At 38.2% G+C, this 27,887-nt stretch overlaps 1 protein-coding gene across 2 annotated transcripts in view; it reads left to right on the forward strand.

Annotated features, from left to right (window-relative positions):
- The window catches only part of NSMCE2 (NSE2 (MMS21) homolog, SMC5-SMC6 complex SUMO ligase), a 225,845-nt gene that overhangs the window by 23,461 nt on the left and 174,497 nt on the right, over positions 1–27,887 (forward strand). For both annotated transcript variants that reach the window (XM_053559630.1, XM_053559629.1), the window contains exon 3: positions 24,281–24,387. In XM_053559630.1, the coding sequence (XP_053415605.1) occupies positions 24,281–24,387 (107 nt within the window). The remainder of the gene's footprint in view (positions 1–24,280; positions 24,388–27,887) is intronic.

Raw genomic sequence — 27,887 nt, forward strand, 5'->3', positions numbered from 1 at the left:
CACTTTACTGTATGACACTGATTCAAAACAACTTTTTTGTGCCAGGTGTGGTGACTCTCACCTGTAATCTCAACAGTTGGGGAGGCTAAGGCGAGAGGATCTCTTGAGGCTAGGGTTTTGAGACCAGTCTAGGCAACATAGTGAAATCTCTTCTCTACCAAAAAATTAAAAAGCATGGGGCAGCACCTGTGGCTCAGAGGAGTAGGGCGCTGGCCCCATATACCAGAGGTGGTGGGTTCAAACCCAGCCCCGGCCGAAAACTGCAAAAAAAAAAAAAAAATTACAAAGGATGGCCAGGCATAGTAGCCCAGGCCTGTAGCTACTCAGGAGGCCAAGGCTGGAGTATCCCTTGAGCCCAAGCATTCAAGGTTATAGTAAATTACAATCATACCACTTTGCTCCAAACTGGATGACAGAGCGAGACCCCATATCTGAAAAAATACCCAAACAAATAAGCATTCATTTGAGTTTTGTTGGTTTTCCCTATCTTATGTAATTGTTAGCACTTTGTGTTGATCAATCAGCAATTGTTTATTAGCCCATCCCCTCAAGAGCTTAATAATTTAGTTAGAGGATAAGACATACATATACATGCAAAGTTAAGGAGAATTACATGTTAGTAAGTGGTATGTTCCAAATATGGAGACCATGAGTCTTTGTGTCCCAAAGAAGACTATGTGAATGATTTTTTATGTTATGATTTAGCAGCGTGATTCATTATCCAGTAGGCACATATCCTTTGTAGACTCTTACTTAATAAGCAACTTAATAGCCAACTCACAGTGCTTTTTGTGTACTTGGCATGTTCTAAATGTCTTGTGTATATTCATGCATTCAATCCTAAAACAGTGCTGTGGAGGAAGTGGGTAATATAATTGTTACCATTTAACATGAGGGAACTGAGCCTTGAAGTTGACCAAGGGCTATGTATACCATTAACTCTGAAGGGTTTTTTTTAACCTATAATAATTTATTTCAGATTGGAAGTATACGTTTCAATTATTTACTCCTTGCACATTCGCAACCTTTGCACAGTCATCCCTTGTAAGTATGACTTACTCCTTCTCAATTGTAGTGATCTCTGAGATAAGTCCTCTTATCTACTCAGTATTGACCTTAGCCTGTGTTCAGTATTGAGCAAGCCCTTCCAGCCAGCTCTGTCATCATTACACCTGAAGATGAGAGTGCCTCATTAAAACAGTTTGGAGAGTCCATTCTATACTTCTTCTTGAGATTGATTAAGAATGTTCCCCTGCTGAGTTTTAAAAAATTGATGCCTATTATATAATAAATACCTATTATCTGACAAGCACTATGCTGGAAATAAGAAGCTAGGAAGATATTTCAAAAAATTTATAGATATTGTTACAAATATTTTCAATCCTATGAGAAGGAAAGTAGCCTTTGACAGATGAGATAGCTACTGCTCAGCAAGAAGGGCTAAGTAACTAGCTTGAAGTCACAAAGTAGTTTGCCCGGGATGCTGCTGCCATCCAGAACAGCTTCTGCCATGCGAAACTACCCACGCGCCCACACACACTTGTGTACAGCCTGTGTTTGTCAGCCTGTCTTCTGCCACCCCTAACTCCCTTTTATGTGGAGCTGTTGAGTTTGATACATTAAGTAAGGAATTTCTCATTATGGGATGCAATTTTGCTGTAACGAAATTTATTTCAGCAGAGAATTAATTTAGTGTTTAATCACTTTAAATTCTTCTTAATGAAATTTTACTTATTGTAACCTAGTTTTAAAAAAATCCTTCCAGTTAATTACCAGCTCTGAACTCCATTAGCATCTTAATTCTTTTGTTTAGTGACTGTTAGAAAATAATTTTATTGGGGTCCATTTAAAGTATACAGTTTTGGTGGTTTTTAAGGTATTCATAGGCATGTGCAACCATCACCACAGTCATCTCAGAAAATACCACTGCTAAATCATAACATAAAAAAATCATTCACATATTCTTGTTCAGCCTTTTAGCTGTCACCTCCATATGTACCCATGACCTCCCATTTCTAAGGAGACACCAATCTTTTTCCCTCTATAGATTTGCCTATTTTGGATGTTTCATATAAGTGTAATCACAGAACATGTGATTTTTTGGACGCTTTCTTTCATTTAGCATGACTTTTTCAAGGTTGACTGTGGTATAGCTTGTGTCCGTCAGTGCTTCATTCCTGTTCATACTGAAGTAATATTCCACTATATGGGCGTACCACATTTTGCATATCTGTCAGTTGGTGGATATTGGGTTATTATCAGAAATTGTCATTTGGATATTATTAATAAATGCTGTTATGTATAAGTTAGTATCTCGCTGTGGTTTTGTTTTGTATTTTCCTGATGATTAATGATATCATGGCTATTTGTATATCTTTGGGAAAATGTCTGTTCATATCCTTTGCCCATTTTTAAATTCAGTTGTATGAGTTCTTTATATGTTCTAGATACAAGTATTTTATCAAATTTGTGGTTTTCAAATATTTTTTCCCTTCGTGTGTTGTCTTTTTATCTTCCTGATAGTGTTTTTGAAAGGATAGAAGTTTTTAATTTTGATGAAGTCCAATGATCTATTTTTTGCTTTTATTATACATGCTTTTGGTGTAACAGCTAAGAATCCATTGCTCAATCTAGGTCATGCAGGTGTACCTCTGTTTTTTTTTTTTTGTTTGTTTGTTTTTTCTAAGAGCTGTATAGTCTATTATTACATTTAGATCCACTTTGAATTAATTTTTATAAATGGTGTGAATTAAGAGCCCGGTTCCAATCTTCTGTGTGCAGCTTATCCACCTGCCCTAGCACCATTCTTTATAAAACGGCTTTGGTCATATGTTGAAATTAGTTGGCAAAAGACACATAAGTCCGTCCGTCCATCTATCTGTCCATCCGTCCTCCCTCCCTCTATCTTCCCTTTCCCTCTCCCTCCTCCCCCCCTTCTCTCTCTCTCTCTCTCTCTCTCTCTCTCTCTCTCTCTGTCTTGCCCTAGGTAGAGTGCCATGGCATCAGACCTCAAACTCTTGCCTCAGCCTCCCGAACACTTACTGGGACTACAGACGCCTGCCACTATGACCAGCTAGTTTTTCAATTTTTAGTAGAGACGAGGTTCTCACTCTTGCTCAGGCTGCTCTTGAACTCCTGAGCTCAAGTAATCCATCTGCCTCAGCCCCCCAGAGTGCTATGTTCTTCTTTTTCTATACTATTTTGGTTATTTAGGGCCCCTTGAAATTCTGTAGGATCTTTAGGCCCAGTTTATCACTTTTTACAAAGAAGCCACATAGGATTCTCAGGGGATTTCATGAATCTATAGATCAGTCTGGGGGAGTATTTAATTACCATCTTAATAATTAATTGTCTGATCAGTGACCGTGGCATTTTCCCCCATTTGTTTAGTTATATCTTTTAAAATATTTTCAACAGTGTTTTGTGGTTTTTAGCTATAAATTTTATACTTACTTTGTTAAATTTATTCATCAGCATGTTCTTTTTGGTGCTTTTGTAAATGGAATTGTTTTCTTTTTTTTTTTTTTTTTTTGTAGTTTTTGGTAGGGGCTGGGTTTGAACCTGCCACCTTTAGCATATGGGGCTGGCGCCTTACTCTGTTGAGCCACAGGCACTGCCTGGAATTGTTTTCTTAATTTCACTTTCAGATTGTGCATTGCAAATGTATAAAGTACAACAGATTTTTGTATTTTAACCTGTATCCTGTAACCTGCTGAATTTATCAGTTCTAATTTTCTTTTAATGGATTCTTCAGAATTTTCTATATGTAAGATCATGTCATCTGTGAATGGAGACAATTTTATTTCTTCCTTTCCAGTCCGGATGCTTTTTGTTTACTTTTCTTGCCTAATTACCCTGGATAGAACTGCATAAAAGTGGTGAGGGTGGACATCTTTGTCTTCTTACTGATCTCGGGGCAGCAGCATCCAGCCTTTCATTATTAAGTATAGTTACATTTAGCAGGAGAATGTCCTCTTTCTTGCAGAGCTTCTAGCAGCTTCTGTTGAGAAAGCTTATCATGCTCACTGAAAGGAAAAATGCTAAAAGCTGTTCCATCCCTATCATTGTGTATCGAATGGCGAATTTTGAGCTTAGAGGCAATTAATTGATAACTGGCACAGCACACAAGCTTGTGGGATGAAGCTGTAAAGGTGCTATGATAGAAACCTATTTGCAGGAAACAGTGAGGACATCACACTTATTGGGGTTATAAAGGGAATTACTAGAAAAACGAAATGTATATCTTACTGTTAGGATGGGGAATGGCACAGAGAATGTGTGTCGAGGTTTAGGGGAGTACATGATAGTAAGGACCACACGGGTTCTCTTATTAGGGAAAATGACATTTATGATATGGTTTAAGAAGCAGGAATGTGTTCTAGTTTAAGAAAAATTAGTATGCAATTTAATTTCAAGCAAAAAAAGATCAGTGGTCCTGTGAGATAGACTAAAATAGACATTTAAACCAGTTAACTAAGAAAGATTATGTAACATGTTACACACAGGATAGTTTTTGTTAGTGTTCTTTCTCTATTATCTTGGAATGGAGCCTTCCAGGGTTCTTAGGTGGTTTTGGAGTTTGTTGAGTTTGAAGAGAATTACCCTGTATCTGTCCTATCTTTGCTTTCTCAGTGTTAAGCTTATAAGGGTTTTTGGGTCTCGGCTGAAACTTAATAATCCAGGTTGGGTATCCCTTATCTGAAATGCTTAGGACCAGAAGTGTTTCAGATTTCAGATTTTTTCAGATTTTGTAATACAGTAGAACCACCATAGACCACCTCCTTAAATTGACCTAATTGTCATAGACCAGACATGCACTGCGTGTATATTGTCAGTACGATAGTCCTATTTCCTTATGTTGACCACCTCTGCATGTTGACCGGTTTGTTATAGTCCCTTGGGTGGTCAACTTATAAAGGTTTTGTTATACCTGCATATCTGTACATAATGAGTTATCTTGAGGATGGGACCCAAGTTTATACATAGAATTCAGTTAAGTTTCACATATACCTAGGCTGAGGAAATGTTATACAATGCTTTAAAATAATTTTGTACATGAAACAAAGTTTGTATTAAGTACTTATGTGTGAACTTTTCCACTTGTGGCATCATGTCAGTGCTCATAAAGTTTTAGATTTTGGAATATTTTGGATTTCAGATTTTTAGATTAGGGATGCTCACCCTGTATTACAGCTGTGATTGAAATACACCTGGGCTTTGTGCCTGGAGTAGAAGCTAGAGAGAATAGGAAAAAGCCAGCAGAGTGGTGATAGTCTCTTTGGAGTCAAAATAAAGAGCTTGGACTTTATTGTTAGAAAGTCAATGGAAAGCTATGAAGAAATTTTAAAATAGCAATAGCATAATGTGTATTTTGCATTAATTCTCCGTGTATACTGTGGGAAATGGCTTTCTAGGAATGAGCCTGGAGACAGGTGGGCCAGTTGGGAGGAGGTTGTTGCAATAGTCCCCAGTTATCAGGAGAGAAGGATGGTGGCAAGGGGTTGGTGACAAGTAGATTCAGAAGAGACAAAGGAGGAACGATTGATGAAACTTGACGGTTTACTGAGTATGAAAATTGAGGAAAAGGGAGAAATCAGCAGGGGTGCCCAGATTTCTGACCTAGGCATTCAAGTTAATAGTGGGTATGTTACTTTGCTATCGCTGGGGGAACAAAGCACCACTAACCTAGTGGCTTGAGACAACACAAAATTTCGAAGTCTTAATGTAACTTCACTCCTCTTGTAGTCTCTTTCATTTCATTTTGCAGTCTCTCCCTCTCTCCTTTTATTTTTTAATAAACTTTTAATTTTGGAATGATGTTAGATTTACCAAAGTTGTAGGTAGTTCAGAGCGTTCCCACGTACCCCTGTGCAGTTTTCTCACCCATTAAGGTCTTATGTTACCATGTTACATTTGTCAAAACCGAGGACAGTGTTGGTCTGTTAGTACTGACTGAACTAAACGGTAAACTCCAGACTTTGTTCAGATTTCGCAAATGTCCTTTTAAAGACATTGTCCGGGATTCTGTTCGGTATTCCATATTGCATTTAATTATCTCCTCCATCACTTCTTAGTGGGTGTCACTTGTTTTCTGTTTTTTATAACCTTGATAGTTTTGAGGAATCTAGGTTAGATGTTCTATAGAATGTCCCACAGTAGGAATTTGTCTGATGTTTTTCTCACAAGTAGACTGGGTTTTCCTCTGGAAAAAAGACCACAGAGGTCAAATGTCCTTCTCATCACATTATATTGGGGGCTACTTGTCATCACCTGGCCCCAATGGTGTTTGTCAAGTCTCTGTCATGGAAAGGTGCTTTTTTTCTTCTCTACATACTGTTTTATGAAAGCAAGTAACTCAACCCACACTCCACCAGTTCAAGAAAGAATTGAACTCCACCTCCCGGAGGCATGGGGTAACCATCTGCATAAATTACTTGGAACTCTCCTGGAAAGAATTGTATTTTCTCTGAATCTGCCCCTGCCCAGAATCAGCTATTTTTCCAAGGAGCCTGGGTTCTTTTTATTGGAAAATAGTATTTAAAAGCTAAGATCTGGCCTGAGTGTGCTTGCTGCTGCCGGCTTCTAAGACCTTTCAGCAGACGAACTAGGAAGTATGTATGTGTACACCGACACATGTGTACCTTTATATCCATTGTTATTCTGTATCCATCCATGCTTCTGTTAAGGCAAACGTGCTTATACTGATGTCTTCAACTCTAATCTGGTACTGCATAGTTAAATTCTGGTCCTTTCCCCTGCTAATTTGTCGCTGACCTCTCCAGCATCGGGAACCTTCAGTAGGCAAAAGCTCAGAGCTGCTTGGAGTTAGAGAATTAGGCAGATAATAAGGTAAGACTGAGATAGACTGAGAGTTGAATTACATCATTGCATCAGGCTATAGATATTGGAACTTAAAGTGATGACAAGTGGAATGTAAATGAAAGGACTATATGAAAGAGATCTGTATCCCATCATCCAACAGCTATTTGCTCGTTTGTTTGACCCCCGTATGCAGGTAAAGCAGTCTCAGAATTATTAACCTGTAACCCTGCGGCAGAGAGCTGTATCACCTAGCTTATTGTTTACATAGAGTTCTTTCGGCCTTAGAGTTTTCAGTCAGAACATCATTAACAAGGTGACTTAGGTCAATTCCCTCCTCCCTAGATGTTCAGTAACATTTGCCATACGTTTGTAATAGAGGTAAATTCTTTTGCCATAGTCTACATTCTGTCCCAAGAGCCCATGGCCTCTGATTGTCACTTTTTTGTTGTTTTTGTCTTGGTTACTGCTTTCTTTGCTGTTTTGCATACATTAAAGTTCTTTGTGAGTTAAATTTATACGAGTTTTGATACGTTGCAATTTCTTTGAAAATATGTACATATTTTGAAAATACATACACTGAAGACATTGGAGACGTACAGGGTGTTTGCTGGCAGTAACGTTGAAAGTGTAAGGCTGAGACAAGAAAGGTGAATCAGGCTGTGATTGAATTTATAGGCCACCAATCAGGGCTAAAGAATTTTCTGCTTTCAGAGGTCAGTTCATGTATCAGGAACCTTCAGTGGACAAAAGCTTGGAGCTGCTTGGATTTAGAGAATTAGGCAGATCTCAGATATAAGACCAAGAGTTGAATTACATCATTGCATCAGGCTATAGATATTGGAACTTAAAGTGATGACAAATGGAATGTAAATGAAAGGACTATCTCTATGAGTGTGCACAGTGGTCAAGCACCAGACGCAACACTATGGTAGTGTACAGTGAGTTTTGAAGTGAAAAAAATGTTTGGAGATTATAAATACGTGAGGGGAGATAGTGTCTCTTTGAAACCCCTCTGAAAGTGTTTTTTAAACTGTGATCCTCAACAACCTGCCTCAGACCCAGCTGGGATTTGCATTTTTTAAAATAAAGAATTGGAACTTCTGGAAGCAAAGCCCAGAAATCTGCATTTTAAATAAGTATCCCAAGTCATTCTGATACACCCTGAAGTTTGAGAAGCCCAGTCCCTCACTTTGAATGGTGAGGTGCCTTGTTCAAATAGGGGCACTGTGTTTACTAAGTTGAATTGAAGATGAGTTCTGAGAGAGCCAACTTTGCAAGTAATATTAAAAACATCTAATGCTTAGTAATGCTGGGCTCTGCTAAATGTTCCTAATCAATTATCTTATTTAATTTATGTGAAGAAGATCCTATTATTATCCTTTCTAAACAGATGATACAAATAATTAAAATTTAGAAAATAAATAACTTGCCCAACATCACAAAAAGTTCTTAAGATCCAAATTCATACCCAGGCAGTCTTCCTCCAGAGCCCGTGTTGTTAATGACTTTGTAAAAGTTTAGCTTTTGAGAACTCATGCCAGGCGTTCCTATAGTTTCACAGATAAATTAACTAATCCAAGAAAGAATTAGAGACTGTTAAAGTCTCCCCGCCATTTTGATTTTTCAACAACTAAAAATATAAAGGTGTTCATATTTTTCTGTATTCAGCTCTCTAGGAAGCAGTGTGATAGCAGTGTTCTTGAATCCTAAGAAGAGTCATGTATCTTAAAACAAGTTTTAAGTAGTTAAAAACAACTGTAATACTTAAAGAAAATAACTTGGCAGTGTCCCATGACTGTGAAAGTACAGTACCATGAGGTATAAGAGTAAGATCACAGATTTATAGACCCTTCAGCCTAAAGTCAACTTTACAGGTCCTCTATTCCAACTCTCATAAAAATGAGGAAACTGAGCCCTGGAAAGATTAAGTTACTAACTCAGAGTCTCAGAGCAAATTATTGACAGTCCCAGATGTCCTGAATCAGTCCAATATCATTTTTACATTCTGCTTCTATCTTTAGTATCTTTATGAAACAGTTAAAATATTTATTAATTAGATTTTTAAAATCTTATCCATTTAGATCAACCTAATTAAAAGTTGTGCAGATGTTCATTAAAGATGGTAGTTTGCAGATGAAATTACAAGCAAATCTGGTAAATTGGGGGGGAATGATGAGTACAGTTGCAGAAATAGATGTGAGTAAATGATTAAGATATTTAAGTAGAAAAGTTTAAAACAAACACTTTTATGGAATGCATTATTTATGGGGCTTTACATCCAATTTTGGTTTTCTAGCTTAATAAAGGCTTAAAATAATCTAGAAGTATAAAAATAGGAAAACAGCTGGATGAGTTCTAGATTTATTGAAAACATTGAAGTAACAGTTTCTTTTTGTCTTAAAATTCTGTGTAAATTCAGGAAGTATCTCAGAGTGACAATTTATGATTTTAATATCGTACATTAGAATAGTGGATCTCAAATTTTACAATGAATCAGAATCACCTAGGAGACTTATTAAAATATAGAATGCTGGGCCCCACCCCAGGATTTCAGATCCAGTCTTCTGGTGTAGGACTTGAGAATTTATATTTCTAACAAGTGTCTAGGTGATACTCAAGCTGCTGGTCCAGTGACCACACTTTGAGAACCACCAGATAGGAGAAAACAAATTATAGTAGAACCTTTGTAAGTTGACCACCCACGGGATTGTAGCAAACTGGTCAACATACAGAGGTGGTCAGCATAAGGAAGGAGGCCTTCTGTACATGTGAAGCATGTCTGGTATATGAAAATCAGGTCAATGTAGGAAAGTGGTCAACTCCGGAGGTTCTGCTGTATAATAAAAAGCAACCATATGCTGGAGATAATTATAATTTAATTATAAACTGAAAGCTCATTCCTTTGATATCTATTGTATAAATAATTTCTATTGATCGATGTTTTTATACATTACAGAAAAATCATAATGATGGTATTGAGACTTACATAGTCCTGAGTTATTTTAAGATTAAATTATATGGCCAAATATACTTTTTTAGTAATACAATTGACTGAAAATTAGGGATTTATGTGTGGATTATGTTAAAAGAACTCTGTAGTTTCTCTGGATCCTGTCAACCCTTAGTATGGTCATCTTCTTAATTTTAGCCATTCTAACAGATAAGCAGTGGTGTCTTATAAAGATTTTAATTTGCATTTCCCTGGGGATGAATAAATTTGAGTACCTTTCAAAAATGAAATTAGAAGCAAATCTGCATTTTGCGTTTACCTCTTTGCATCTTTTTCCTATTTGTTATTTGACTTTTTAAAAAAACTGTTAACATTTTTCAGGTTCTTTATGTATTCTGAATACAAATTCTTTAGCAGATATAATGATTTGTCAGTATTTTCCCCCAATCTGTTGTTTTAAGAGATACTTTTTTTTTTAATAGATGGAATCTTGCTATGTTGCCCAGACATGTCTCGATTTCATGGCCTCAAGTGAGCCTCCTGCTTTACCCTCTCAAGTTTCCGGGGTTACAGGCTTGAATCAGTACACCTGGCTTCTCAATAGATTCTTTTGACAAGCAGAAGAATTTTGATGACATCTTGCATATCAATTTTTTTTATGGATTATGCTTTTGATGTTGTGTCTAAGAAACCTGTGCCTAGCCCAATTTCCTAAAGATTTTTTCCTAAAAGTTTTGTAGTTTTAGGTTTTGCATTTAAGCCTGTGATCCATTCTAACTAAATTGTTGTATATGGCATGAGATGTGAGATATTGATGGAAGTTCTTTTTTTTCTTTGACATATGGGTAGCCAGTTGTCACAGCACCATTTGTTGATGTGAGTATCCTTTCTCAGCTGAATTGCCTTTGTACCTTTGTCTAATCAATTGCCCGTGTATACATACATGCGTGTATATATAAAACACACACACACAGACATGGGCTCCAGAAGGCATCCAGCCACGTATATCTCTGTTTTTCATCTTACATGGCTGGCTGGATACTTTACCAACAGCCCTCATATATGTGTATCTCTTTCTGACTCCATTCCAGTGATTTTATTTTCTGTCCCTGTGCTGATATAACACTACTTTGATTACGGAGGCTTTATTTTTTTGTGTGTGTGGTTTTTGGCTGGGGCTGGGTTTGAACCTGCCACCTCCGACATATGGGACCGGTGCCCTACTCCTTGAGCCACAGGCGCCACCCAATTACGGAGGCTTTATAATAAATCTTGAAAGCAAGCGGTGTTAGTTCTCCAACTTTACCTTTTTCAAGATTGTTTTGGGTATTTATTCTAGGTCTTTTGGATTTCCATGTGGATTTTAGAATCAGCTTGTCAGTTTCTGTAAGAAGTCTTCTGAGATTTTGCTTGGTGTTGCGTGCCTTGCAGCTCTCAGGGTACTAAGGTGGAGCAATTACAAGTCTCACTTCTTGTGCTTTCATTTATTCTTCTTCTTTGCATGACATCTAGTGTCCTGTAAACTTAAAAAAAATTCTTTTTATTTGAATTTTTTGTTTCTATTTTTCAGACAGGAGAATAAATCTAGCCTCTGTTATTTCATTTTGGCCTGAAAGTAGAAGTATTACAATAGATTTTTTAATGAACAAGAGGGTAGCATCAGATTTGAACTTGAGGAACAGAGGAAAAAGAAAAAGGAAAGAAATCACTGAGGAAGTGAATCAGTAATCTGATGAAGATTGAAATTAAGGTAGCTGTAGTTGGAATGGAGATAAGAGTTAACTTTAGCAGGCTAGATAGATCTTCATGATTGTTGAGTGTGGAAGATGCTAAGAGGGAGGAACCTAAGATGATTTAGGTTTTAGGTTTTATTAATACATATGATTTGGTTCTGTTTGGTTACAGAGACTGGGTGCCTAGATGTGGGATGTGAGTGACTGGAACTTCTCATTTTATAAATAGTACTGTGGTATTATAATTGATGCCCTGGAATTCAGAACCAGTTACTCAGTGAATATTAATAGCTTTTTAGATCTTACCTACTTTGCAGTTTGTTATAATTGTCACCTAAAAACAGATATATTGCTGAGTGATTATTCCCATTAAAGAAGTAGTTTACTTCACTTAATATAGGTAATGATAAAAATAAAAATTACCTTATAAAATCCGAGATGCGTCTTTTCAGAAACTTATACTGTATGGAAATACAAGTATAAGGACATAGGCTATGTTGGATGAGTAAGTATTATGATATTTATAGTGAATTAAAAGAATAATTTGCTGTTATTGTCATGAAATCAGATTTATTTTGCTTTTCCAAAGTAATAAGCATAGAGATTATTTGCCTAGAGATAAGAATATGAAATGTATCCTCTTTAGACCGACATTTGAGAGTCAGGTAAGTAGTGGAGATTACAGTCCCGTTCTCTCAGGGTTTACAATCTAAGTATCTTAGACCCCATGCTCACAGTTTTTCAGAACAGAACTTGTTTAATTAAACTGTTCTTTTCTTTAACTTCCTATTTTAAAGTAGGCTGACCCTATTTATAATCTTTTTCATGGTATGAAGTGAGTATAGAGATACACTGGCCTAAGGCAGTTGCTATCCATGTGTATGCTCAAGATCACTAGGCTTTTTGAGCAATTGTCTCATTTACGAATTTATTTAGTATTTTTGCTCCTGACCATCCTGGTTTTTCTTCCAACCCCCTCACCCTCTTTTCCTCTCTCTCTCTCTCTCTTTTTTTTGCAGTTTTTGGCCGGGGCTGGGTTTGAACCCACCACCTCCAGCATATGGGGCCAGTGCCCTAATCATTTGAGCCACAGGTGGCCGCCCTCTTTTTTTTTTTTTTTTAACTAGTATGACCTCCCCCACTTAGTGAGATACTTTCGAATCTAATATGCATAAATCTTGGATAAAGTCTTATGACATGGAAATGGGTTATGCTCAAAAGCTGGTGATGATTGAGGTAGTCAGGAGAACAGACTCAGTTATTTAGTAGACCCTGATTTGAGTCCTCCCTCTACAGCTCATTAGCTGTATGACTTTAGTTCAAGGTTCTTACCCTAAGTGAGCCTGGTTTTACTTCCATGAAGTTGGGATAATAATAGTATCTTCTTTACAGAGCTATTGTAAGGATTAAATGAGATGATATATATATAAATTGTTTAGCATAGTGTCTGGGCCATAGTAAGTGCTCAATAAATGTTACCTATTATTTAATTAGTTGAACGAGAGCTAATTAAGGTAAGGTTATCAAATTTATGTGTCACAGAAAATAGGGAAGGGCTAGCTGATTAATTAGATGACAGATTGCCCTCTACCTCCTGAATGAAATGGAATGCCAGATTTCAGAGTCATGAAATCTGATGACCTGAAGTTTCGAATTTTAGATTGAAAAGTTCAGTGGTACTAACACAGGAATAGGACAGGTCTAGCTTAATAGTAGTTTCTACTGAGTTTTTTTAATTGACAAAATTGTGATCATAGAAGTACAAATGTAATAATAGTATTCTTATAGTCTTCATTGTTTAACCCATGCTATACTTATTGTGTTTTATTCTGGAGTCCATCTTTAAAATGATAAATGGACCATGTTTAAATGAAGGTAGGTCAATTAGTTGAAAGAACTTGATGATTGTGATTTATCCTGGGAAGTGAAGATTTGCAGGGTAGGAAATATTTAGTAGCCACCTTCAGACCTTTGAAGGACTGTGATCTGGAAGAGAACTGAGACTCCATATGACTCAGGAGGTGGCTCTTCTGTAGCTCTGGAGTAGAGGACCAGAGTTCACATTCTGCCTCTGATATTGAGGTGAATCAATTAACCCTCTGAGCCTGAGTGTTCTCAGCCATATAAAGCAAAGATTAAAATCACTGTCTAGAGAGGTGATGAGGTGTAAGTAAGTTAATGTGTGTGAAAGAGCAGTTCAGATTTATTGTTGTCATTTCCTGGCACTGTTCTAGGGAGGTGCTGAATCAGCTCTGTCTTTGGAAGGACTGTAGTAAATAGAGTTCCTCAGCAGTGGAACAAGCTTTCCCATCACACCAAGAGCCAAAGTCCACATATTTCTATCACGGCTTTTTGGAAAGTTTTACATGGAACAGAAATTTGTAAAAGCTCTTGAGAGAAGATAGGGTGTTTAGCTCATTGGCTGCTCTCCCCAGGGCACCCAGCAGCGCGCCGGTGCTCTGGGCGTGGCACTGTTTGCTGAATGCGTGAGTGGAAGTTCCCGCTAATGCTCCTGTTCCCTTCTTGGTTTAGCATCTCTCCTTCCTTGGATTTCATGTGGTCCATGTTGTTTTCCCACATGTGTGTGTTTGCCTTTACGTTTTCATTTTAAATGGATATTTTGACATTAAACTGAAACAGCTGCTCACTTTTCTTTCTCTTCATGTACACTTCTTAAAGACTAAGACACAGAGAAGTATTGGTGTGATTCTCATGTGAGGCTTCCTGGAGTATTAGTTTCTTCTCAGCTTTAGCCATTTCAAATTCCTTTCTTTTTTTGAGACAGAGTCTCACTCTGTTGCCCTGAGTAGAGTGCTGTGGTGTCATAGCTCACAGCAACCTTAAACTCTTGGGCTCAAGTGATTGTCTTACCTTAGCCTCCTGAGTACCTGGAACTACAGGTGCCAGCCATGATAACCTGACTAGGGTTGTTTTTTATTTATTTATTTATTTATTTTTGTCTATTTTTAGTAGAGACAGGGTCTCGTTCTTGCATACGCTAGTAAATTCCTTATTTTTGCTATTTCTGTAGCTTTTTATTTATTTATTTTTTGAGGCAGGGTCTCTCTGTCACCTAGATAATACAGTGGCATGATCACCGTTTGCTGCAGCTTTGAACTTCTGGGCTAAGAGATCCTTCTACCTTAGCTTCCCAAATAGCTGGGACTACAGGAATGTGCCTAATTTGTAAATTTTTTGTAGAGAGAAGGTCTTGACTGTTTCCCAGCCTGGTCTTGAACTGCTGACCTCAAGCATTCCTCCTGCCTTAGCCTTTCAAAATGCTGAGATTACAAGTGTGATCCACCACACTTGGGCACCCAGCCTGTAGTCCCTTTTCTTTCTTTCCACAGAGTCTCACTCTGTTGCCGCAGAGAAGAGTGACAGGGCATCAGCGTAGCTCACAGCAACCTTGAACATCTGGGTTAAAGCTATCCTCCTACTTCAGCCTCCCAAGTAGCTGGGACTACCAGTGCCTCCTACAACACCCAGCTAATTTTCTTATTTTTACTAGAGATAGGTCTCGCTCTTGCTCAGAGGGGTCTCAAACTCATGAGCTCAAGCTATCCACCCGCCTCGTCCTCCCAGAGTGCTAGGATTACAGGTATGAGCCACTGCGCCCAGTCCCTATTTTACTTATTTCTGTTCAGACACTATGACATACGCCTTCCATCGTAACTTTAAGTCAGAGTTGAGGTCACTTATAACCCCACCATTTATCAACTGTGTGAGCTAGGGCAAATGGTTAGTTTCTGTGAACATCGGTTTTCTTATCTCTACAATATGTTTAATACCTAACTCGGATTTGTTGTGACAGAGTACCGGATGAGGTAGTACGTGCAAAGTGCCCAGCATGTAGTCAGTGGCCAGCCAAGATTTGTTCCTTTAAAAATCTTTCTGTTCCCTCTGTTTATTTCCAGGGTTTTTATTTGACCATTTATACTCTAAGTTGGTCTCTGTGGAGAGGAGTGAGGGCATTTGTTTAGCCCCTGTACTGCTGACTATCGGACAGACACTCATTCTTCAAGACATAGGTGAAATTCACCCTCACCTGCTAACCTTAACTGCTCCTTGGTCTTGCTTCATGCCATTTTCCCCCGTGCCTGACTTGTAGTGGTATTCAACAAGCATTTGCTGGGTAAATGAGTTTCTGAGCTTGAGGGAGGGGTGCCAAGTTTACAAAGCTTCTCGTTGAGCATTGCAATCTTGTGAATTCAACTTAGAGCTTTGGAAAGTCAGTAAAAACAACTGAGAGAGTTAAGGAACTAGTCTTCGCTTCTACTTTTGGGTTCCAAGGGTAACATGCTTTTCATATTTAGACTGATTATATTCTGTAATGACAAATAATATTTTGTTAGTATTTACTGTGGGCTAGGCCTTCTCCTGATCATTTCACCTACGTTATCTCATTTGGTCCTCATATCAGCTTTCTGAAATAGGTACTCTTATATTGTACCCATTATGTAGAAGAGGAAATTGAGACTTTCCAAGCTAAAGTGACTTGCCAAAGACTACATAGCTAGAATGTCGTATAACATAGCCTAGGTTTGAATGAAACCTGATTTCAGAGCTGGCTTTTTCAGTTACCTTATTACACAACTTTGCTCTTCTGTATTATTCTGGTAAGGGAAAGTGAAGATGAAAGTGATTATTTCTCGAGGATTTCTCCCATGTTCACTGAGTTTGTAAAAAACCCAGCTGCTCACTAACTTGTGTCATGCACTGTTACACTCTTCCCTGTGACTGCCAGGGGGTGGCAGTTATAAAATGTGCATTCAGTTTAAATTTTATCACACTAACATTTATGTGGAGGAGTAATTATAACTTTAAAGTATAGTGAGAAGTAACTGGGTTTCTATTAAATATTGCTCAAGCATTGAATAAGTCATTAAATTCAACTCCTGATGACTGTGTAATGACTGTTTAAGGTTAGGCTGCCAGGAAACACAACACACGCAAAGGTAGGGGTGTGTGTGTGTGTGTGTGTGTGTAGCTATGTGTTGCTAGAGACAGCTGGAGCTGTATTGTCAGAGAGGGTATTCTTTTTTGCTTTTTGGTGGGAGGGAGTTAGCATGTGGTTTATTTGAATTTATCTGAAAAAATAAATGTCTTGTTCACAAAATATAGAGGAGTTAATTAAGTTTTAATTTGAAGAGATTGGGAAATACTCTCTCTCTCAGAAAATAAAACTGTCTTGCTGTCGGTCTCATTTATCATATCTAATTTAATGTAAAACACAGGCAATTCCCTGTCTCCTTTTTTTTCTCCTTGCAAAATTGGACATATGTACTTTATGACATTTAATATTTATCAGATTCTTCTGAGGATATGAGTCATGTTGAATTGGAGTCAGCAAACCCATAGGAACACTAAATATGTGCTTTGTCTTAGCCTGGTATTTCACTAATAAAATGCATGGAGTTGAATTTAGTGAACTGTATGTAATTGATGGTGTTCCTGTTTGGACATGCCTGCTGGTACATGTCTTCGTTGAATAAAAAACACTTGGTTCTGCAGTTTCCATTTGTTTAGGACAAAATTTCAGGAAACAGCTTGGCCATGGGCAAAAGTATGCATTTGAATCAGAGACATAAAGTCAGAAGGGATAAGGAGGTAAAATTTGTCTTGAGGGTATGTCACCCCGATACACACATACATGTGGGTTCATGCACACACATCCTATTGTAAAGGTAAAGAACTTTTATGGACCTATCAGGTAAGAAATGTTTAGTTCTGTTCTGTAGATTAGGGAGGATTCTGGAAGAGGACCTGTGGCTAAGATCATAGGAAACGGCAGAACCAAGCAAAAAGGCATCTGGTGGTGTAAGGAGGTAGCGTGGAGATCATTGTGTATGGTTGTGCTGGGGAAAGAGGAGGAAAGGCATCTTCGTTTTTATGTGTGTTTCTCCTGAAGACCTGGAGATGTTGAGGGATCCTTGGCTGTAGCTTCCTTGTATTGCAGGACCTGTTTCATCTCTGTTTCCCAAAGCTCAGTGCAGGGCCTTGAGGAAGAGAGTTTATTTCTTTCTAGTACATGCCTTAGGCTACTGCTGTAGGACAGCTGTGGTTAGGGAAGGGCCCCATTTAGAATAGTTGGTCAAGAAGCTGTGCCAAGATAAAGAATCTCTGCTTCCCCATTTGCTGATGCTTTTTAACTTACAGCTTAGAAAATGGCATTATACATAATGAATCAGCTGCGAATAGACCCTAGACCACGTTGGAAGTAGCTGTGGATAAACTCTACATAAGAGTGACCGTATTGCTGAAGATTTACTACCTACATCTTTTAGCCATCAAGGGTCTGGAATTTGTCTTACTTGAGAGTCTGCATATATAAAAATAGTGAGTTTTCCCCCTTCCTTTCTTTCCTTTCTTAGGTATATTTCTCCTTCATTTTGCCCTTGTTCTTTCACATTTGAGACAACCAATGTTGATTATTACTTTTCGCTTTCATACTTGTTCCTGCCTCAGCTATCGTCTTCCTCTTATTGAACTTATGAATTTTGTTTTAAGTTGAATTTGTCTACAAAACTAATTCACCATTTCTGCTTAATGTTCTACTGATCACGTAACTTAAATACCTATTCAACACTTCAAAAAGAGAATAGTAATGGAGTAGTTATAATATTGCTTTAGTGCGTTTTGACATTGAGTAATACATGACATGTCTAATGAGTAGTATGGCTGCTTACATTGCATAATTATAGGTTTGTTTGACTTTGGGAAGATCATGTGCAGGCCATCTTTATCCATTTGGATATGTTTTATATTAGAGAAATATCAGAGCACTTCAGTCTAAAAAGAGCCCTCTTCAATGATTATCATTCTTTGTTTTTCTAAGATTTGCCACTGAGTAGGAAAAACCAAAATGAAACAGAAACTATCTTTAAATGTGTTTAAGTCCATGGCCCTTTGGTCTAAATAACACTTGGAAATTCTTCAGGTAATGGCTGTGGTCAGCCCACAGTGATCTACACAGTGTTTGGGATGGTACTGACCAGGGTCATTGGCACAGCTAGAATTTCTATAATGTAACTGAGAGATTATTTGTATCCTCTCGACTTGATTGGGTAGAGGTAGGGGGCATATTTCAGCCAGTTAGTTATTTTACTGACTTCTTAGTGTCATTTCTAATTAGTGTACCAGGTGACAGGTCTCTCAGGATCACCAAGGTCCCATGAGGCTTCTCCATATATTTACTGGCTTGCAAATGAGTGTTCAACTGTATCATTTAGGTTCATTTGATTAATGATAGTAAGGGTTGTAATACACAAATGCTCAGAGGATGGCACCGTGAAGAAACCTGAATGTTCCTACCTTCCCCAGATCTGCTTGGGGCAGTCAAAAGTGTGACTAATAAAGTGATTTTTGACTCTGAACTCTACTCAGAAGTATCTCTGCAATGCCAAGCCTTCTAGTAGTCTTCAGTTAGTTGTCCTGCCAGTCTTTGTTTGTTGCTCGGTAGTTAGTCTGTGGCTGCTTTCATCTCTGCTGCCAGTGTTCTTCACCTCTCAGCAGCTGGAGTGGACTTAGTAATTCTAGCATGCAGTCAGTGAGTTGGTTGCTTTTATAAGTACTTCAGATTAGCTTTGCTGATGTGAAATGTCATTCTTTTCACTAGTTAAAACTTCTAAATTAAAAAAAACAAAACTTCTAAATCTCCTAAAAGGGCAAAAAAATCAGTTTCTTCTACTTTAGAAATTTGGGAAGAGGTGATAGCCTTTGAGTGGCATTGGCCAGTGTCCTACTCAGAAGTGTCCTTCACGCTAACAGACCACCAGGGAGCTGAGCCAAAGCCTTTGACCTGAATATTCATGGAGGAGTCAAAGGGGCCTGTGTTGTTTAAACATCTTTTTGCTCAGATGGGCAAGGGTGCACCCTTTGCAGGTAGAAAGCCTGAGTTGGAGACCTGGCTCTGCTCCTTGCTACTTTTGTGCCCTCCAGCAGGTTGCTTCATTTCTCTTGTATGTAAAATGGAGGTCAAGCGATATGCCTCTTAATGATGCTGAGAGGTGTGATGTCAGTGTGCCATGCTCAGCACGGTGCTGGCACATAACAAAGTGTGTGCATGTGTGTGCACGTGTATACACATATACAAAAGTCTGTATTTCATCTTAGTTATTACTGTCCATGCTTTATCAACTATACCACACTTCTCTAATCCCAGGCTTGCAGAAGTATGTTAAAGTAATGCTTTTCTCTCTAGGGTCATCGTTCTGTGAATTTTAACATTTTATGTGCGATTTCTTCTCTCTCCCTACCTCCCCCACCCTAAGCTGGTGCCAACTTTTTTTTACAGAAAAAAATCACAAAACAAAATGGGCAGGGCCAGGCACCAGTTTTCTCAGAATATTCATGGAGGAGTTGAAGGGGCTTGTAATCCCAGCACTCTGGGCGGCTGAGGTGAGCGGATCGCCTGAGCTCACAAGTTCGAGACCAGCCTGAGCTAGAGCAAGACCCCATCTTTAAAAATAGCCAGGCATTGTGGACGGCACCTATAGTCTCAGCTACTCAGGAGGCTGAGATAAGAGAATCACTTGAGCCCAAGAGTTTGAGGTTGCTGTGAGTATGACCCCAGGGCACTCCACTGGGGCGACAAAGTAAGACTCTGTCTCCAAAAAAAAAAAAAAAAATATATATATATATAATGAGCAAATGACTTTCTATCACATGTCCTCTTTACATTTTAATTCAATTTATTATCTGTGGTAGGACAATTTATAGTTTGGTGAGAGAATTTTCAGATATATGAAGTAATAGTCTTAGAAGAATATTGAAGGAAGAATTCCTGTAGTTTTTGTTGAATCCCAAGACTTGCCCTCAAACTGAGTAAAATTTCTTTGGAGAAAGGAGACAAATACAGAAAAGAAAGGCAAGATTGTTTGTGGTTCCAAAATACCAAGTGTAAGTGTTGAGATAAATTAAGGAAGGAGGAGCTTCTAAGCTGGTTCAGTTTAAGAGTAAGTAGGTAGGGCGTGAGCTCAACTCTTGAAGGATATGTGAGTAGATTTGGTGTAGATTCTCAGGGAAGGCTTTCAGTGAGAAAGTGGGAGAATTTTGATGGTGGGAACAGTGCCACAGAATCATGTCACAGGGAGCCTCTGGCTGGTCAGTCCCTCCACACCGACCTGTACCTCCGGACACTTTGGAGGCCACAGCCACCTACCTCTGTGTTTATGTGTTTAACTTCCCTTCCCTCCGGAAGTCTACATGATTTATTTGGCCTGTTTACCTTTTAATGTGCTGCTTTCCCCACCTCATTTCCTTTGTACAACAGGACACAGATGCCCTCTGCCTTCCCTAGCCAGTGTTTCTGAAACACACACACACACACACACACACACACACACGCAGGTCAGGCTCTTAAAAAGAGGTTATTGTTGCAATAGGGAATTAAGGGTTAAAAAAAGAAGAACAAAAAGAATCACAAAATCATCTTTAAATGGCCGTGGCATGTTGCTGCTTGATGCAGTTGCTCTCCTGACTGGCCTGTACTGTACTATTGGGGCATCTCTTCCAGTTCCCGGCTTAGGCCTCTGCTCTCTCTGGCCCACGCTGCGGCAGACCAAGACAAGCTGACTGAAGTTATCCGACTGCGCGGCTCTTCCAGGAGTGTTGTGACTCTATGTCCCAGGAATACCTTCCCCATCTCTTAGGTTTTCCCTTCCCTGAGTAGCCTCAGGCTGCACTATTCTTCCCTCTCAGCAGCTTATCCCAACAACGTTCTTGGGCCCTGGTGCCTGAGCTGAGGCTGCCTATAAGCCATATTTGGCCTCCAGATAATTCCTCCCTTAAGCTCCTGCCTTCAAAACTGACCCAGGCATTGCTTATTTCTTCCTTTGCAGGAGGGTTCTTTGGCCTTGTATTTCAAAGTACTGTCTGGTTCAGATCTTCCTGGCATCTGTGAGCCCTTGGTAATGAGAACCATCACCCTATTTATTTTATTTTGCAAACTCTTTTATAGCATTTTGAATGTCTCAGGCACATTCTGAATGTATTCAAAAATTAGCTCATTTTAATCCCAGATGAGTATTGCTGGAATTATGTCTATTTTCACTGATTTAAGCCCCTGACAGACTCATTTTTTTTAATGTTGCAAACAATTTTGCTGCCAATAGATATTTTAGTGGGTTCCTGTTTAGTTTGGGGGTGCCTCTAATTATTGGATTTTTGGAAAAGCGAGTTTATGTTCTTAGCCTTTGTCCCGTGGTTACTGGCTTTACTCACTTTTTTGACCAGTTCAAGTGTCAGACTCTAATGCCCATAAAATACACTGATTCACTAAGAGAAATAAAAAGAAAACGTTCTTTTAACTATGTAAGGCTTGTATGAAACCAGCAGTCTATGTTTCATTATTTTAAATGGAAAAGAAATAAAATTGTGGTTTAACCCAAAGCCCTAACCTATTTTACTGAAATGTAATTAAATACAGCAAAATGCCTATATGTAAAAATCACAAACCGTCATATTAGGACATAAATTATTTCAAATTCTCTTTCTGATCATCGAACAGTAACCGTGATTGCTAATGAGCAGCTGCGGTGCCCCCCAGCAGCACGTGTGTGCTGGCACCAGCACTGTGTCAACAGCATGTCTCTTTTGTTGGCACTGAGGCATTTTAAACACGTCAACCTGTGACTCTGATGGTCTAACAGTTTTATTTGGATTGCGACCTGAATCTTTCCTCATACAATATATTTTATTTTGGGAATGCATATAGAAATTTTTCTTCTTTTTTTTTTTTGCAGTTTTTGGCTGGGGCTGGGTTTGAACCCGCCACCTCCTGCATATGTGGCCGGCACCCTTCTCCTTTGAGCCACAAGCTCCGTCCTAGAAGTTTTTCTTATATAAACATGACACTTTCCCTCTCCCTCCCCCAAACAAACTGACATTGAAAGATATGTGTGTTCTCTGCTATCTGCATAGTAAAAGCCAAAAGGTATTCTACCAGCAGCCTGTTAACTCAGAAGATATTCTATGGCATATACTTTATTGAGTGACTATTGCAAAATTAAAGCATAATTTAAAAGTCTAAGAAGACTGGATATGGTGTCTCATACCTGTAATCCTAGGGAGGCTGTAACTCTGGGAGGCTGAGATGGGAGGATCACTTGAGCTCAGGAGTTCAAGATCAGCCTGAGCAAGAGCAAGAACCTGTCTCTACTAAAAAAAGAAAAATATTAGCTTGGTGTGATGGTCTATTTTTATTTTAGTTTTAAAATTTTTATGATGCTGTGTTTTCTAACTTTTTCTGGTCTATTCAATTATATATCTAGAGCTTGAGAAAAACAGTTTAAACACTCTTTTAAGAATGTTACTTTGCTTTTTTACTCTGCTAGTCATTTTTTAAAGCCTCCTGTTCCCTAAAGGTATTTAATTTTGTAAATGTAGTAAGCACAGTTGTTTTTTACCCCAATACTTAAATGCAATACATACATTTGTGGATCTATTTATGCTGATTTCCACTTTTTTGTGTTTTATTATATGTGAGACTTTTGTTTTTATTTTTGGTTTAATTTTTTCTCCCATGATCTGTTCATTATCCTTAAAAATTATTTGTAGGAATTATTCGATAGCTAGGATGAGGTATCATACCAGAGAGGAGTTATGTTTGTTTTTGCCAGATATTTGTGGATGCCATCAACCTGAGAACACTTTCTACCACAATCAGAGCTTAGACTCCTAAGATCACTCAGGGGAACCTAGACTGCAATTCCAGGAGGGCTGCCTTGGGGCAGTTTTTTAAGAAACAGGTTTGTTTTCTCTGTCCCCTTTCCCTAGTTCTGCTTGATGGCTAAGGCCAACCTCCCTTGCATTCCCAGGGAGCAGAAAGGTTTATTTTTATTTTTATTTATTTATTTATGTATTTATTTATTTTTATTTATTTTTTTTTTTTTGAGACAGAGTCTCACTATGTTGCCCTGTGTAGAGTGCTGTGGCATCACAGCTCATAGCAACCTTAAACTCTTGGGCTTAAGTGATTCTCTTGCCTCAGCCTCCTGAGTAGCTGGGACTACAGGTGCCAAACACAATGCCTGATTATTTTTTAGTTGCAGTTGTCGTTGTTGTTTAGCTGGCCTGGGCTGGGCCCACCAGCCTTGGTGTATGTGGCCGAGGCCCACTTACTGAGCTACGGGTACCGAGCCAGCAGGAAGGTTTAATTCTTTACCCCAGAGAGTGAGGGTCGCAACTTAGTCTGGGAGGGCATGCGACTTTGGTGTTCTCTTGGTTACTTCTCTTTTTCAGTTTTCCCTAAATTTTGCCCTGGTTATTTCTTACTATCTTGGGACTCCGGTTTTTGAGATTTCCTTTTTTCTCCCTTATTTTATTTGATATTTTTAGTTTTTCTCAATGGGAAGATTGGTGTAAACAATCTATCCCACTGTTACTAAGAAGTGCAAATCTTCCTTATTTGCTCTTTATCCTGTGAGGTTTATGTGGCAGGTAACACATGTATAACTGGGCTGTTTTATAATGGATGAGAGAACAGAGGCTGAGGGAGGTGAAGTGACTGATTTAAGATCATAAAAGTAAGTGGCACAGCCTGGAACTCCTGAGTATGTGTCATTTTCTTTCCACCCCAATGCCCTTTAAGCTGCTGCTTCTAAGTGGATTCAAATTTTGAATGAAGCAGGCATATATTGAGGAGTTTTTTCAAAAATATGTACTACCTTTGCAGAATTGTTCAGACCATTGACTAATGTAGATTATGTCAGCGCAGGTCTTTACAGATCTGGCACGTTAAGTGGAAAATAATTGTAACTATTTTTTCTTTCAGCTGAAGTGAGTAGTGAATATAGTATGGACAAGGCGATGATTGAATTTGCTATAATGGATCGGCAACTCAACCATTATGTAAAAGCTGTTCAATCTGCAATAAATCATGTAAGTTTATACCACTCACTGGTTCATACTTGGTTATAGCTCAATGACCTAGAAAGAGAAACACAAAAGCAAAATTCTTCTCTAACCTTTAATATTTGTTTATACTTAGTGTGGCAGCCATTAATTTCCACTTAAGAAGTCTCACAAGGGGTGGCGCCTGTGGCTCAGTGAGTAGGGCGCCGGCCCCATATGCCGAGGGTGGCGGGTTCAAGCTCAGCCCCGGCCAAACTGCAACAAAAAAATAGCCGGGCGTTGTGGCGGGCGCCTGTAGTCCCAGCTGCTTGGGAGGCTGAAGCAAGAGAATTGCGTAAGCCCAAGAGTTAGAGGTTGCTGTGAGCTGTGTGACACCACGGCACTCTACCCGAGGGCGGTACAGAGAGACTCTGTCTCTACAAAAAAAAACAAAAAAAAAAGAAGTCTCACAAAATAGGACTCTTAAATATTTTCCTGGCTAGGCCACCTAAATTAATTAGCATAGTAAATCTATTTTAGATTGTCTTGCATTTTTTTGTCTCAGCATTTTTAGTGTAAGCCTCCTTCTAATGAGAGTAGATTTTTATAACATGCTAAAAAGTGCATGCAGCTTATTTTTGTTGTATTTGCTTAAGCATGCAATTGAGAGCAAATTTAGTTACTCATTCTCTAGGTTTAACTAATATGAATCTATTGCAAAATTCTTAGAATCAGATAATATGGAAGAGTTTTAGAGCAAGTTTAAAAATAAAGAAGGTTGGCTTTTTGGGGTTTCCAGAAGCCAGACTTATCTTTGTTGACTCCAGCTGTCACAGGAACACACAAGGCAGTTAAGGTGGGAACATAGCAACATCCTTTTCAGTAGTACTGTGTTGAGTAAGAATGAGCAATCCTATTGCAGTCATGTTTCTGAGAAGTCCTTTGTCCTCTCAGCAGTGGAAACTCCCTGTTGGACTGATTTCATATACCTGTGTAGTAGGGTGTCTTGTACTTCTGGTTTCTTTATTTGCCTTTTCTTATTTACAGCTATGGGAAAATTCAGAAAATTAATACTTTATAAGATCAGCTACTATTCAGAGGAGGATAAATTTTTTAAACACTGTTTAATAGTTAAGCCAATGAAATGAGCATTATAGTTATATTAAGTTTTTCTGGGTTTTTGATGGTCAGTATTTATAAAAGTAGTATTTAGAGTAGTACAGTGACTAACTGTAAGGATATCTGCTTATGTCCAAATAATAAACTTACTTAGTTTATAAAATTCTGATGTTTCTGGCTTTTATGACTGAGTTTCTTCTATAGGAAAATATGAAAATGCCATCATGTTAACATCATATTTGAAACTCGATAACAAATAACTTAGACCAGAGGCTTTCGGTTCTAACTGAACCCTGGAACCAACTACTTTCTACCTTCAGAGATTCTGATTTAATTGGTCTTGAGCAAGATTGGAGCCTGAGTATTTTCTAAAAATTCATTCTAATGTGTATCCAAGGTTGAAAATCACTGCCTTAAAAGAACAAGACTGACTTTATAAAATAAAGTCAAGTGTGTCTACTACTAAAATCAGAGTTAAGCATCTCGTAGGGATCTGTCTTGCTTTAACCCTTACGTTCTATGGAGCTTATATGATACCAAGAATTGAACTTTCTCCATTTTCAAGAAACGAGTCTTATTAAAGAAAAAAGTTAAACACAAAAAACTCCCACTCTCACCCACATTCAAGAATTAACACCATTGCTTAAATCTTGAAGTTTTATCCCTCTTTTCAGCCTTAACCTCATACTATATGAAAATGTGGAACAGCTTAGATTTAGTGGGTCTGATACTTACCAGGAAGGTCCCTGGTCTTTTATAGGAGGAGAACACATATTTATTTTCTTTCTGTGATACAAATTTATGCTTTCTATTCAAGCTTGGTATAAGACCAAGAATAGTAAATCATAATTTTACAAGGTTTCTAAGAACTAAATTCTATAGGGACATAATGGGGCTGTGACTCTTATTTTGAGGGATATCTTTTAGAGCACTTTGCATATTTGAGGTTATAGGCATTAATATCTTATTGCTTATTTTGGTGAGGAATAAAGAATGAACAGCAACTTGAGAATGGCCATTTCTTTGGAAATAGTTATGGTCTAGGGATCAGAAATGCTTAAAATAAAAAAAAGTAAGAAAGAAAGAAACCCTTCCAGTTCTAGTTTTTCCTACTTCTTTCTAGGTCGTTGGTCAGGAAACTAAGAAACGTAACTGCTTGGAAGCTCTTGTTCTTCATCTGTAAGATTCTTGGCCTGCATATTTCACAAGATTATTCTGTGAATCAGATTAGATAATGTATATCAAAACACTTTGGCACTCATAAAATTTGATGGTGCTGTAAGATATTATATTATTATGTTGCAAACCAGATTTCCCAACGGCACTCCTTAGAAAGGTCCAACAGAATCTTCCTTAAAAGCAAGTACTTTTTTTTTTTTTTTTCACTTTCTTTCATTCTTTGGCTTAGACTTATCCTACACTGGAATTCAATAATCGTTTAGGATTAGGTATAAGCTACTTAAGTTACAATATTTGATGTTCATGGCCTCTAAAACAAAGTGGTTTTAAATCAGATTATTAAGAAAAAAGCAGATAATGGGACCCCATACGAACCCACTTAAAGCTCTGCTCTTCCATAGACTTTGAGAGTTGATGTGCTTCCATTCTTGTATCATCTGCCTAGATTCTGGTCTACCCTGTGGACTTCCTGTTTATGAATTTTTTGCATAGTAATAAAAAGTTAAAAAAACCTTTTTTAATCATTACAGAGCATTTGAGTTTTTTACTTAAATAGACATCTCTCTCCCCCTCTCACCTTCACAAAATCTGAAGGTGATGCACCTCTGAAAAGGTTTGAAAGTTTACTTTTGAACTTAGAGGTATGGTCAGTTTACCAACAATCCCTGGGAAGTCCCTTTGGCAATTAACGGAAACTCTCAGATTGCCTTCCTTTGTCCTTTGAGAAAATAGGCTACTTTATTCCACAGTGCCTGAAGATTTCATTTGGAATCTGTTTATTTCAGTGCTCTGAAACTTATAAATAAGACTAGTTTGTAGAGGAATATTATGCACTTAACAAGTCCCCAGTAGTCTCTTAAATCATTTTTAAAAACTTTTCATATAAATGGGTTATATACCTATCACAACTTTTTAAAAACTTCCTGTAGATTCTCAAAGAGTTCAATGTAGACTCTCTGGAGAGGACTTCCAGTCATGAGACTGCGCATGTGATGAAAGGGTTTTGAAAGCTCTAAGGGTACACAGAGGTGCAGTATAGTTAACTTCTTTTATCACTGTTACTGCCAGGGAAAAACTGTTTTCTCAGTGTCAGACTGATGTCCAATCTGATGGCCTAATATGCCTTCCCATGCTTTCTAAGCTTTTATTATTTGAGTACATTGTTCTCAAGTGTTCATAAATAAATGAATAAATATTTGAATAGATATTTACTAAACACCAATGTGCCAGGCACTTTTAGGTGCAAAAAT

The sequence above is a fragment of the Nycticebus coucang genome, chromosome 13, assembly GCF_027406575.1.
Source record: "Nycticebus coucang isolate mNycCou1 chromosome 13, mNycCou1.pri, whole genome shotgun sequence".
Classification (NCBI taxonomy): domain Eukaryota; kingdom Metazoa; phylum Chordata; class Mammalia; order Primates; family Lorisidae; genus Nycticebus; species Nycticebus coucang.